Source organism: Borostomias antarcticus, assembly GCF_949987555.1.
Source record: "Borostomias antarcticus genome assembly, chromosome: 1".
Taxonomy (NCBI): Eukaryota; Metazoa; Chordata; class Actinopteri; order Stomiiformes; family Stomiidae; genus Borostomias; species Borostomias antarcticus.
The window spans coordinates 59,976,704-59,989,392 of record NC_140234.1 but is presented as its reverse complement, the minus strand read 5'-3'; the positions used below and the strand labels follow the sequence as shown (position 1 = coordinate 59,989,392).

At 47.9% G+C, this 12,689-nt stretch overlaps 2 protein-coding genes across 2 annotated transcripts in view; both read right to left on the bottom strand.

Annotated features, from left to right (window-relative positions):
* The window catches only part of hunk (hormonally up-regulated Neu-associated kinase), a gene marked incomplete at both ends in the record, with an annotated part of 17,023 nt that extends 15,508 nt beyond the window's left edge, over positions 1-1,515 (bottom strand). The window contains 1 exon segment of the mRNA XM_084443451.1: positions 1,276-1,515. Coding sequence (XP_084299577.1) covers positions 1,276-1,515 — 240 coding nt within the window.
* A 667-nt stretch (positions 1,516-2,182) lies between these two features.
* nsrp1 (nuclear speckle splicing regulatory protein 1) lies at positions 2,183-11,859 on the bottom strand (the record flags this gene model as incomplete). Its single annotated transcript, XM_084437144.1, has 8 exons — positions 11,835-11,859; positions 9,186-9,276; positions 9,040-9,096; positions 8,656-8,784; positions 7,285-7,492; positions 6,183-6,285; positions 5,174-5,846; positions 2,183-2,230 (listed from the first exon to the last, which is right to left on the bottom strand). The coding sequence occupies exons 1-8, from the start codon at positions 11,852-11,854 to the stop codon at positions 2,183-2,185; spliced, it is 1,329 nt and encodes a 442-aa protein (XP_084293270.1). The 5' UTR covers positions 11,855-11,859.
* Between the last annotated feature and the right edge of the window lie 830 nt (positions 11,860-12,689).

Sequence of the window (12,689 nt, the reverse complement as noted above, 5' to 3'; positions counted from 1 at the left end):
TAATACTCACACTGCTAAACCCGGATGAGTAACCCTGATTAATACTCACACTGCTAAACCCGGATGAGTAACCCTCATTAATACTCACACTGCTAAACCCGGATGAGTAACCCTGATTATTAATCAGGGTTACTCATCCGGGTTTAGCAGTGTGAGTATTAATCAGTGATTAATACTCACACTGCTAAACCCGGATGAGCAACCCTGATTAATACTCACACTGCTAAACCCGGATGAGTAACCCTGATTAATACTCACACTGGTAAACCCGGATGAGTAACCCTGATTAATACTCACACTGCTAAACCCGGATGAGTAACCCTGATTAATACTCACACTGCTAAACCCGGATGAGTAACCCTGATTAATACTCACACTGGTAAACCCGGATGAGTAACCCTGATTAATACTCACACTGGTAAACCCGGATGAGTAACCCTGATTAATACTCACACTGCTAAACCCGGATGAGTAACCCTCATTAATACTCACACTGGTAAACCCGGATGAGTAACCCTGATTAATACTCACACTGGTAAACCCGGATGAGTAACCCTCATTAATACTCACACTGATAAACCCGGATGAGTAACCCTGATTAATACTCACACTGCTAAACCCTGATGAGTAACCCTGATTAATACTCACACTGGTAAACCCGGATGAGTAACCCTGATTAATACTCACACTTAAACCCGGATGAGTAACCCTGATTAATACTCACACTGCTAAACCCGGATGAGTAACCCTGATTAATACTCACACTGCTAAACCCGGATGAGTCACCCTGATTAATACTCACACTGGTAAACCCGGATGAGTAACCCTGATTAATACTCACACTGCTAAACCCGGATGAGTAACCCTGATTAATACTCACACTGGTAAACCCGGATGAGTAACCCTGATTAATACTCACACATACTCAAACCCGGATTGCCTTGTTACCTAACAGCCCTAGAGAGCGGTGTGTGAGGTAGCTTGATAAACATTGTCAACTCAGATAAGATACACATAGAGCCATAAAGTAAGCAACACTTAACACAACAATCAAAATAATAACTCTGTATCAGAATGTAAACAACTTAACTTCCATTCGATTTAATTGTACAAGCACAGCCAACGTTTCAGTGGATTTGCACGCAGTAAAGGTAAAGCAAATATAACCAACTTGGAACAACAAACTAGAGATATTGTGACTATAACTAACCAGTAGGATGTGTTGAAGTTTAATTAGATGTGAAGCTGTGTGAAAGATAAACCCTCAAACTCTACCTTTTCTCCTGTCATCGCGTGAAGACCCTCTCGCACCTTCGCGAAAGATCCCTCTCCGAGCTTCCGTCCGATCAGGTAGTTCCCGACCCGCTTGGTGTGGTAGAAGGACCGCAGGATGTCCGCGGCAGGGCTGTACAGCGACGCCGGGATTATGCTCTCATTCCCGGGAGAGGCCGGCGGAGCTTTAGCCCCGTATAACCGGACACCGTCAACCACCATGTCGCTGTCAGCGGCTGGCATCTGTCAAACTGCTCTGCTTTCACGGAACAAGTCGTCTACGGCGACCGTTTCTGGTCCTCTGAGGTAAAATGCGACCTCCCGGTGAGTAACGGTCATCTGAAGAAGCTTCGTTCGGTGTCCGGTCGCTTTTCCGTTAAATGGCCAAAAGAAAACGGTCACCTGTTCATCCAAACACGTCAGCATCAAGTGAGTTCTCAGCACTTTCCTTCAATCATGGAAACAAATTATAAAGTATAAAAGCATATGATGTCTTTATATACTAACTGACAATAAAGTAGACCGCGTAACGGTTTTGAAATAACGGTTTTGAAATAACGGTTTTGAAATAACGGTTTTGAAATAGCTTCACCTAAGCTAAATGTGACCAACTGAAAGTGTCGTTGATTCGAAGTCCTCGGTCTCGTGCGCTCCTTCTTCGCGGGTGACTCGTAGTAGGCTGAGCGCACGAGCGTGTTCTCGGGTTTGAAGCCACTTTCCCGGTTGTCTAAAGGGGGCGTGGCTTGTTTGTGAGAGGAAAAAAAGCGCAGGACTCGGTAACTGGATGAGTTCTTATCCTATCAGCACCGGCGGGCGGAGCAGATCTGAGATCAGCCAAGCCAGTAACTGGATGAGTTCTTATCCTATCAGCATTAGGCGGGCGGCGCAGATCTGAGATCAGCTCCGCGGGTCAGAGAGCCAAACCCCGCCCCTCCACGCTGCGCTGCTCCCCGGAGAGCTGTGGGCAAACAAAGACCCCTCCACACCAGCCTAACAGGATAAACTGAGATTTCTCTGTAGGTTAATTCCGTTTAATAGCTCTTGTTTTTATAGTTAAACATGGACTAGTCGACTTTATGTAATTAATAGCCTACATGACGCTCGTAATTGTGCATAAAAGGCATGTGGCTGAAAATGAGTGTCAATAAAAATAATGCACAGCTGCTCGATTCAGCTCACTATTATGGGTTTATTATAATATTGTCAGACTAATGTAGCACAACAACCTACTAGCTGTTTCCTCCTCTTAGTTAACGCCTGTGTTTCTGTGTTTAATTTCAAATGCATAGTTTCAGATTTGGGATGTGCTGAGATAGAGACAATTATATGAGGCGTGGTTTGTCTGCCGTAATTTGTCAATTAATTGATTGAAAAGAAAAGAATATATATGCCTAACAGAAAACCAACCGAAATGCCATTGCATTCCTAGGCGACCCTGTGTTATCTGACCGTCACAAGTCATTTCAGCTGACCCCAGGTCCCCTGGGACCCGTGTCCAATGATGCAACTGTTGGCATTCAACCCTCTGGGTCTGGGTGTTACCCAAGTAAGAATTTAAACTGGAAAAATAATGCCATTCACGTTTTACCAAGAAATAAAAGCATTTACTTGGAAGACCTTCAGGTGAAAACGAATGTATTTTTCAGGGATAAGCACAATCCTGCTTTGTTAAAAGCCAGGCTAGACGATGCGGTCTAGACACACTCAGGAGCACCAGACACTAGGTGAACAGCCCCATCTAGTGGCTATCCTGGGTGTTACACGCTAACGCACAATTCAACCAATAGCATCCAGAATGAGGTGAAGTCATTCCCACTTACTGTAATTGCTTGTCACTTGTTAGGACAATCACATTGAAACTAATTTATCAAGATTCAAGATCCGCTTTATTGGCCATGTACTGTATTATGGTTCACACACATACTATGAATTTGACTAGAGTTAAGACACTGTTGCAGACGACATAGGACAGGGTGCAGGACAGGACATAGGACAGGGTGCAGGACAGGACATAGGACAGGACATAGGACAGGGTGCAGGACAGGACATAGGACAGGGTGCAGGACAGGGTGCAGGACAGGACATAGGACAGGGTGCAGGACAGGACATAGGACAGGGTGCAGGACAGGACATAGGACAGGACATAGGACAGGGTGCAGGACAGGACATAGGACAGGGTGCAGGACAGGACATACGACAGGGTGCAGGACAGGACATAGGACAGGGTGCAGGACAGGACATAGGACAGGGTGCAGGACAGGACATAGGACAGGACATAGGACAGGGTGCAGGACAGGACAGGGTGCAGGACAGGACATAGGACAGGGTGCAGGACAGGGTGCAGGACAGGACATAGGACAGGGTGCAGGACAGGACATAGGACAGGGTGCAGGACAGGACATAGGACAGGGTGCAGGACAGGATATAGGACAGGGTGCAGGACAGGACATAGGACAGGGTGCAGGACAGGATATAGGACAGGGTGCAGGACAGGATATAGGACAGGGTGCAGGACAGGACATAGGACAGGGTGCAGGACAGGATATAGGACAGGGTGCAGGACAGGATATAGGACAGGGTGCAGGACAGGACAAAGACATTTCACTTAGTAGCAGCAGCAGCTCTCAGGATCGGGGCCCTTCAGAGGGTGGTCCGGTCAGCTGATTGTACCCTGGGGAGGCCACGCCCCCACCTCGAGGACATCTACACCAGAAGATGCAAGACCAAGACCAAGGATCATGAGCCACCCGGGAAACGGACTGTTCTCTCTGCTAGGGTCAGGGAAGAGATACCAGGGAAGAGATACCGCACACAGGCGAGCAGAGAGACTCAGGAAGAGCTTCTTCCCCCAAACCATCCGACTCCTGATTGACTAACATATAGCCCCACTATACCCAGAGGATCAAGATATTTAGAGAATATAACACAACCACTTACCATGCAAAATCCACTCCAGCATTATCTATTATTACTATTTCATGTTTATAACTCATGGTGTACAGAGCCAAAAGGATGAAAATTGTGTCAATGTCCAAATATTTATGCACCTAGCTGTTTGTGTTTTAGCTTTAAAATCAACCAATAAATCTCAGAGGAGGCTGGAATAAAGGAAAGATTGAAATCGATTTTCTATAAAATAAAACATGCACTGTTCATGTTGTTCCGTCTCTCGTGCACGCGCACTAAACTACTCTACGACAGAGTTCATAATCTGGCAGATACAGTCGTGTCCACAGGTTTTTATTAACACAAGTAAACAGTACGTCTTAATACACCAAAAACAAAAAAAAGCATTTCTGTGACAGAAATATTCATAAAGAAAACCTGTCTTGATGAGGTTCTACTCCCCTCTCATTCACTCAGTCACAAACTCTCTGCTCCCGATACTTTCAACTCAGTCAAGGCAGCGACTCACTCACTCACCCACCCCCCCTCACTCACTCACCCACCCACCCCCCCCACCCACAATGTCGAACCCATTAATTGGACAACACACTTCAGTGTCGCTCCATCCATCACGGTGGATTGGAGTAGAAGGCGACACTCTCAGACTCGTATCGGGGTTGGTGTCCATGGCAGCCTGTGTGTGGGCGTGGCACATCTCCAGGTCACACTCCATGTTTGGGCGTGGGCGGGGTCAATCCTCTTCCTTCTCGATGTAGGTCTTGCTGGCGGAGCGTGCCATCTGTCTGGCCAGGTATCTCTCTCGGGCCGAGCCCACCGTTTCCTCACTGCTGCGCTTCGCAAACTTGTTCACTTTCTCTCCTTCTCCTACTCCTTTCTCTCCTTCTCCTTTCTCTCCTTCTCCTTTCTCTCCTTCTCCTACTCCTTTCTCTCCTTCTACTCCTCCTTTCTCCCCTTCTCCCACTCCTTCCTTCCCTCCCTCCTCCTCCTTCTCCACCCTCTCCTCCTCCTTCTCCACCCTCTCTCCGTCCTGTTTTGCGCTCTTGTCTTCTCCGGTTGCGCTCTTGTCTTCTCCGGTTCCCTCCTTCCCTTCGGTCTTCTCTCTCTCTCCCTCCCTGCTCTTCTCCTTCTCCCTCTCTCTCCCCTTCTCCCTCTCTTTCCCTTTGTCCTCGCTCAAAACCCTCTTCCTCTCCTTCTCTCCGTTCTTCTCTCTCTCTTTCGGGCTCTTCTCTCGTTTCCCGTGTCTCTCCTCCCTCTCTTTATCCCTCCTCCCCCTGCTCCTCTCCTCCTCTCTGTCTCTATCTCTCTCCCTGTCCCTCCTCCTGTCCTTCTCGTCTCTCCGTCCCCCGTGCCTGTCCTCCCTCTCTCTGTTCCTCTCTCTGTCCTTCCCTCTGTCTCTCTCTCGGTCCCGGTGGGTCCTCCTGTCCTTCTCTCGCTGCTCTCTGTCTCTCTCTCCGTCCTCGCCGCTGCCGGACGACGGCGAGCGCTGTCTGTAGTGGCGTTTGGAGTGGGCGGAGCCCGGCGAGGGCTTGCTGAAGGCCGTCTTCAGCTCCGGTCCCTCCTCGCTGTGCTCGCTGTGGGAACTGGGCGCGTGCTCTCGAGAGGGGGGGGGCGAGGGGGGCGGAGGGGACGCCACCCCGGTGGCTTTAGCTGCCTTGGAACTGTCATCCCTGCGATGGAGAGAGAGGGAGGGAGAGAGAGAAAGAGAGAGAGGGAGAGAAAGAGTCTTGATCCCAACTCATTGTGCTAATGATAGTTACATTACATCACAGTCATTTAGCAGATGCTTTTATCCAAAGTCACAAACAATTGCATTAAGCACAGGCAATCAATGTACATCTAATCGCCAGAACTCACAAGTGCATCTCTTTTCTAAACAAGTGACTAAGAGCATAATCTAGTACTAAAGACAAAAAGTGCAACAGTAGCAAAATATAAAAACAATATGTGCTTAAGAGGGCGGATCCTGACAGTAGTAGAGAGAGAGAGTGTGTTTGAACTCTGACCTCTCGGCCGAGCGGTCCGGTACGATCTCCTCTCCCACGGTCTGGTTGAGCAGGTGTCTGTAGAAGCCGCTTAAGTCCTTCTGCTTCTTCACATCCAGGGCGGCTACAAGATTCAACATTTATTTATTTGTCCCGAGGGAAATTTGTCTTGGACATACAGGCTTCTACAGTACATACAGTGCAAAGGTGCCACAACAAAACAAAACAAACAAAACAGAACATTAGTGCATAGACATGTGCAAACATGAAGTTTAAAGTGCATTCATACATAATACAATCAACACTGCTTATGGTCGGAGTTTAGGAGACAACGCTAGTTGTGCTTACGTAGAGCATAGGCCTGTTGTGTTGTTTTTCACATGCCTCTGTAATATGATCTTTAGAAACGTCTTTTGACACAAAATATCTTCCTCACTTGCTCCAGCACACATGCGCACAGCGTGCTGGAGCAACGATTGCGCGCTGTGCGAATGCGTGCTGGAGCAAGTGAGGAAGCTATTTCGTTTCTAAAGACGTTTCTAAAGATCATATTACAGAGGCATGTGAAAACCACAACAGGCCTACGCTCTATGGAAGCACAACTAGCGATTCATCAAGACAGATTGATGAAAACAACCGTTTCGCGGCAGAAAATAGATTTTTAGAAACTGCATTCTAAGTGCCCCGACCACCGCCATTACATGGATATACTGGCTCACGCTGGATTTTAAATTTCTTCTACAGGCCTCCGAATTACACCAAAGTGATCTCGGTGAGTCAAACGTCTTATAATATGTCGTAAATAAGGTCCAGGTTGTCAAAAACGAGCATTGTCCTTTAAATGGCAGGCGTCATCAACAGTGGTCGAGAATACAGACACGTGACATGAGAAAAGGCGGTAATTCTTGCAGGGACAAAGAAACAAAGGATGGTTATTCTGGAGTAGACAACGTCTAGGTGTGCTGACCTCCTGGAGAGGTCATCCTGTCTATGTGAAAGGTTGAGGGAGGTGGTGAATTACAAAGGAGGTCAAACTACAATTTCTATGACACAATGCAGACACACGGTTTGTTAGTTGTTTTACAGAAGCTGTCATCACAGCACATCCAGAGCTGCGTCTCACCTTCTATCTGCGCCTGCCTCTTCTCCTTCTCCTCCTCCTCCTTCCTCTCCAGCAGCTTCTGCCGGTACGCGGAGGTGACGTACGCCTCCTTGTCGGCGAACTGCTCCCCCTCCGCCTCCCTCTCCTTCTGGATCTTCCTCTCGTCTCTCCTCTCCTGCTCCTTCTTACGCTCCTCCACCGCCCGCAACAACTGGTTTATATACTTGGGCTACGGAGAGAGAGAGAGATGGAGAGATGGAGAGAGAGATGGAGAGAGATGGGGAGAGAGATGGGGAGAGAGATGGAGAGAGATGGAGAGAGAGATGGAGAGAGAGATGGGGAGACAGATGGGGAGAGAGATGGAGAGAGAGATGGAGAGAGATGGGGAGAGAGATGGAGAGAGAGATGGAGAGAGAGATGGGGAGAGAGATGGGGAGAGAGATGGAGAGAGAGATGGGGAGAAAGATGGAGAGAGAGATGGGGAGAGAGATGGGGAGAGAGATGGAGAGAGAGATGGGGAGAGAGATGGAGAGAGAGATGGAGAGAGAGATGGAGAGAGAGATGGAGAGAGAGATGGGGAGAGAGATGGAGAGAGAGATGGAGAGAGAGATGGAGAGAGAGATGGGGAGACATATGGGGAGAGACAGATGGGGAGAGACAGATGGGGAGAGAGATGGAGAGAGATGGAGAGAGATGGAGAGAGAGATGGAGAGAGATGGGGAGAGAGATGGAGAGAGAGATGGGGAGAGAGATGGGGAGAGAGATGGAGAGAGAGATGGGGAGAGAGATGGGGAGAGAGATGGAGAGAGAGATGGGGAGAGAGATGGGGAGAGAGATGGGGAGAGAGATGGGGAGAGAGATGGGGAGAGAGATGGAGAGAGAGATGGGGAGAGAGATGGGGAGAGAGATGGGGAGAGAGATGGGGAGAGAGATGGAGAGAGAGATGGAGAGAGAGATGGAGAGACAGATGGAGAAGAAGAAGAAGGGATCGGAATTGAAATTGACAGATACGGAAAAACACAACAGACTAATGTCACCATCCAGGGTCTATAGTACGTCAGTGCCTGGTGGCAGCGTGGTCGAGCGCGGATGCTGAGGTCAGTGCCTGGTGGGAGCGTGGTCGAGTGCGGACGCTGAGGTCAGTGTTTGGGCGCGGACGCTGAGGTCAGTGTTTGGGGGGCAGCGTGGTCGAGCGCGGACGCTGAGGTCAGTGTTTGGGGGGCAGCGTGGTCGAGCGCGGACGCTGAGGTCAGTGTTTGGGGGGCAGCGTGGTCGAGCGCGGACGCTGAGGTCAGTGCCTGGTGGCAGCGTGGTCGAGCGCGGACGCTGAGGTCAGTGTTTGGGGGCAGGAAGTGGAACGGGACAGGGGTTGGGCCCGGTATCCATGGTTACCTTCTTATCTGTCCCTCCGAGAATTTTCCTGCTGCTCTCCAGCCTCTGTTGCTGCATGTCTTCGTACACGCCGTCGTAATCATACACACTGCTGTCCTGCTCCAGGGCCTTATGCATCTCCAGACGGGTCTGACACACACACGCACGCACACACACACAGACACACACACACACGCACACACACACAAGAGAGTGTTATCGGTCATAGAGCATAATTATCTACCAGTGATCAAGAAGCTGCATACTAAGAGTTGGGTGTTACCGTAATCCACCTAATATACACCCAGTCCATTCATCCACCTCTCCTCTCCCACCTCTCCTCTCCTCATCCACCTCTCCTCTCCTCTCCCACCTCTCCTCTCCCACCTCTCCTCTTCAACTCACCTGCTTCATCATCTTCTTCTTCACAGCTTCCTTCTGCAGACTCTCCCCCACCGATGTCTGAAAAAGTAGAGTAGAGTTTCAAGCTATTTCCAAAACGGGTATGTGGACGGGATACTTGTGTGCTCGAACAAAACCCCTATTCCTACCTCCTCATCCGAGTCATCCCCAAAGATAGAGGGTCTTGGTAGGGTAGCTGTCTTAGAAGCCCCCTTCTTCTGTGGTATGATCAGCCCATACCTAGGAACATAAATTAACATAAAGATTAATACAAGAGTAACATAAGATGAAGTCCATGCTGTGGTTTACATGGTCGGACTGTGGAGGCAGAGTGGAATATTGTTCTCTGTTGAAGCAGTGAACGTTATCTAGCCAGGCTTGTTAGTGTGCTAGCTAGTTATCTAGCCAGGCTTGTTAGTGTGCTAGCTAGTTATCTAGCCAGGCTTGTTAGTTTGCTAGCTAGTTATCTAGCCAGGCTTGTTAGTGTGCTAGCTAGTTAGCTAGCCAGGCTTGTTAGTGCGCTAGCTAGTTATCTAGCCAGGCTTGTTAGTGCGCTAGCTAGTTATCTAGCCAGGCTTGTTAGTGTGCTAGCTAGTTAGCTAGCCAGGCTTGTTAGTGTGCTAGCTAGTTAGCTAGCCAGGCTTGTTAGTGTGCTAGCTAGTTAGCTAGCCAGGCTTGTTAGTGTGCTAGCTAGTTAGCTAGCCAGGCTTGTTAGCGTGCTAGCTAGTTAGCTAGCCAGGCTTGTTAGTGTGCTAGCTAGTTATCTAGCCAGGCTTGTTAGTTTGCTAGCTAGTTAGCTATCCAGGCTTGTTAGTTTGCTAGCTAGTTAGCTATCCAGGCTTGTTAGTTTGCTAGCTAGTTAGCTATCCAGGCTTGTTAGTGTGCTAGCTAGTTATCTAGCCAGGCTTGTTAGTTTGCTAGCTAGTTATCTAGCCAGGCTTGTTAGTTTGCTAGCTAGTTAGCTATCCAGGCTTGTTAGTGTGCTAGCTAGTTAGCTATCCAGGCTTGTTAGTGCGCTAGCTAGTTAGCTAGCCAGGCTTGTTAGTGTGCTAGCTAGTTATCTAGCCAGGCTTGTTAGTGTGCTAGCTAGTTAGCTAGCCAGGCTTGTTAGTGTGCTAGCTAGTTATCTAGCCAGGCTTGTTAGTTTGCTAGCTAGTTATCTAGCCAGGCTTGTTAGTGTGCTAGCTAGTTATCTAGCCAGGCTTGTTAGTTTGCTAGCTAGTTATCTAGCCAGGCTTGTTAGTGTGCTAGCTAGTTAGCTAGCCAGGCTTGTTAGTGTGCTAGCTAGTTATCTAGCCAGGCTTGTTAGTGTGCTAGCTAGTTAGCTAGCCAGGCTTGTTAGTGTGCTAGCTAGTTATCTAGCCAGGCTTGTTAGTTTGCTAGCTAGTTATCTAGCCAGGCTTGTTAGTTTGCTAGCTAGTTAGCTATCCAGGCTTGTTAGTGTGCTAGCTAGTTAGCTATCCAGGCTTGTTAGTGTGCTAGCTAGTTAGCTAGCCAGGCTTGTTAGTGTGCTAGCTAGTTATCTAGCCAGGCTTGTTAGTGTGCTAGCTAGTTAGCTAGCCAGGCTTGTTAGTGTGCTAGCTAGTTATCTAGCCAGGCTTGTTAGTGTGCTAGCTAGTTATCTAGCCAGGCTTGTTAGTGTGCTAGCTAGTTAGCTAGCCAGGCTTGTTAGTGTGCTAGCTAGTTATCTAGCCAGGCTTGTTAGTGTGCTAGCTAGTTAGCTAGCCAGGCTTGTTAGTGTGCTAGCTAGTTATCTAGCCAGGCTTGTTAGTGTGCTAGCTAGTTATCTAGCCAGGCTTGTTAGTGTGCTAGCTAGTTAGCTAGCCAGGCTTGTTAGTGTGCTAGCTAGTTATCTAGCCAGGCTTGTTAGTTTGCTAGCTAGTTATCTAGCCAGGCTTGTTAGTTTGCTAGCTAGTTAGCTATCCAGGCTTGTTAGTGTGCTAGCTAGTTAGCTATCCAGGCTTGTTAGTGTGCTAGCTAGTTAGCTAGCCAGGCTTGTTAGTGTGCTAGCTAGTTATCTAGCCAGGCTTGTTAGTGTGCTAGCTAGTTAGCTAGCCAGGCTTGTTAGTGTGCTAGCTAGTTATCTAGCCAGGCTTGTTAGTGTGCTAGCTAGTTATCTAGCCAGGCTTGTTAGTGTGCTAGCTAGTTATCTAGCCAGGCTTGTTAGTTTGCTAGCTAGTTATCTAGCCAGGCTTGTTAGTGTGCTAGCTAGTTAGCTAGCCAGGCTTGTTAGTTTGCTAGCTAGTTATCTAGCCAGGCTTGTTAGTTTGCTAGCTAGTTAGCTAGCCAGGCTTGTTAGTGTGCTAGCTAGTTAGCTAGCCAGGCTTGTTAGTGTGCTAGCTAGTTATCTATCCAGGCTTGTTAGTGTGCTAGCTAGTTAGCTAGCCAGGCTTGTTAGTGTGCTAGCTAGTTAGCTAGCCAGGCTTGTTAGTTTGCTAGCTAGTTATCTAGCCAGGCTTGTTAGTGTGCTAGCTAGTTAGCTAAGCTAACGTTAGTATGGAAGTGCAAGTTAACGTTGTGTTGTTGGTTTAGAATCAGACTTTTATTTTTCCAGGCAGGTTTCTACACAAACTATTAGGAATTGAACACTGATGGGTAGATAACCTTAGACAGGGTGCAGGACAGAGCAAATGACAGGGCAACATTAATGGTATCTACGTTATATAGTTATTTGTAACTGCAGAGGGAAACACGACCACGCAAATACAAATTATGGATGTAATTAAACACGTTAGCTTGCCAGGAATAGACGTTCAAAAAGGAAATACAACCTTTAACTTAGCGAGCTAGCTACTTACTGTTTACCAGGGGCCGCCATCTTGCTTTGGGAGTTATCTGTGTGACTAGATAGGTAGATTCAACACTAAAACATATACCTCTACATTATTCCATCGTTTACGATTTAAATATAACGATGGAAAAATATAGGCCTAACATTAATTAATCACTACATGTAAGAAATGGCGAAAGCGTAAAGTCCAGTGCTTTGGCCAGGTAAAGGTGAGCAGGTGGGCTCAGCCTGTGAACGGGCTCAGATTTGAACAAGCTGTTGGTAGTTTACAAAAAAGAATGAAATCTGAAGGATTCAAATACAAAACACAATGGTTATTTTATCTCAAACTCCAGGTTGCCACTAATGCGTAAAACTGATAAATATTAGTATTGGTGTCTACCACTAGATGGCGACATTGCACCAGATTACACTGCCCAACCACAACCTCAGTCCCTGGTAGCCTCACTGTGTGTCTACCTGTTTCTATCCGACCAGGGTTAACCCTTGACCTACCAGTTGTTAAGTGCTCAAGATGCAATCGTGGAACCACGGACTTCGGCTCACCAAGTTTATTATAGCAATTCTTAGAAAAAAATATGTCAGTAGGCTACTGTGCCAGTCTCGTTGGCTATTTTTGTATAAATCTGCTTTCTCCCTTCCCCACTCCATAACCTACCTGGGGATTCCTGGTCAAATGAAACCAGAGAGCTCATAGCTCACCTGTGATTAAAGCTGCAGCTTTCAGATCCTGAGCCACTCCAATCCAATCACCATTATCCCTGTCCTAATCTCAATCTCATCTCGGCTGCCCGACTGCTAATCCCCTGGGTCAAGACTGAGCGGTTCTGGCCGTCAGGGATGAGGAAGAGATGGATGGAAA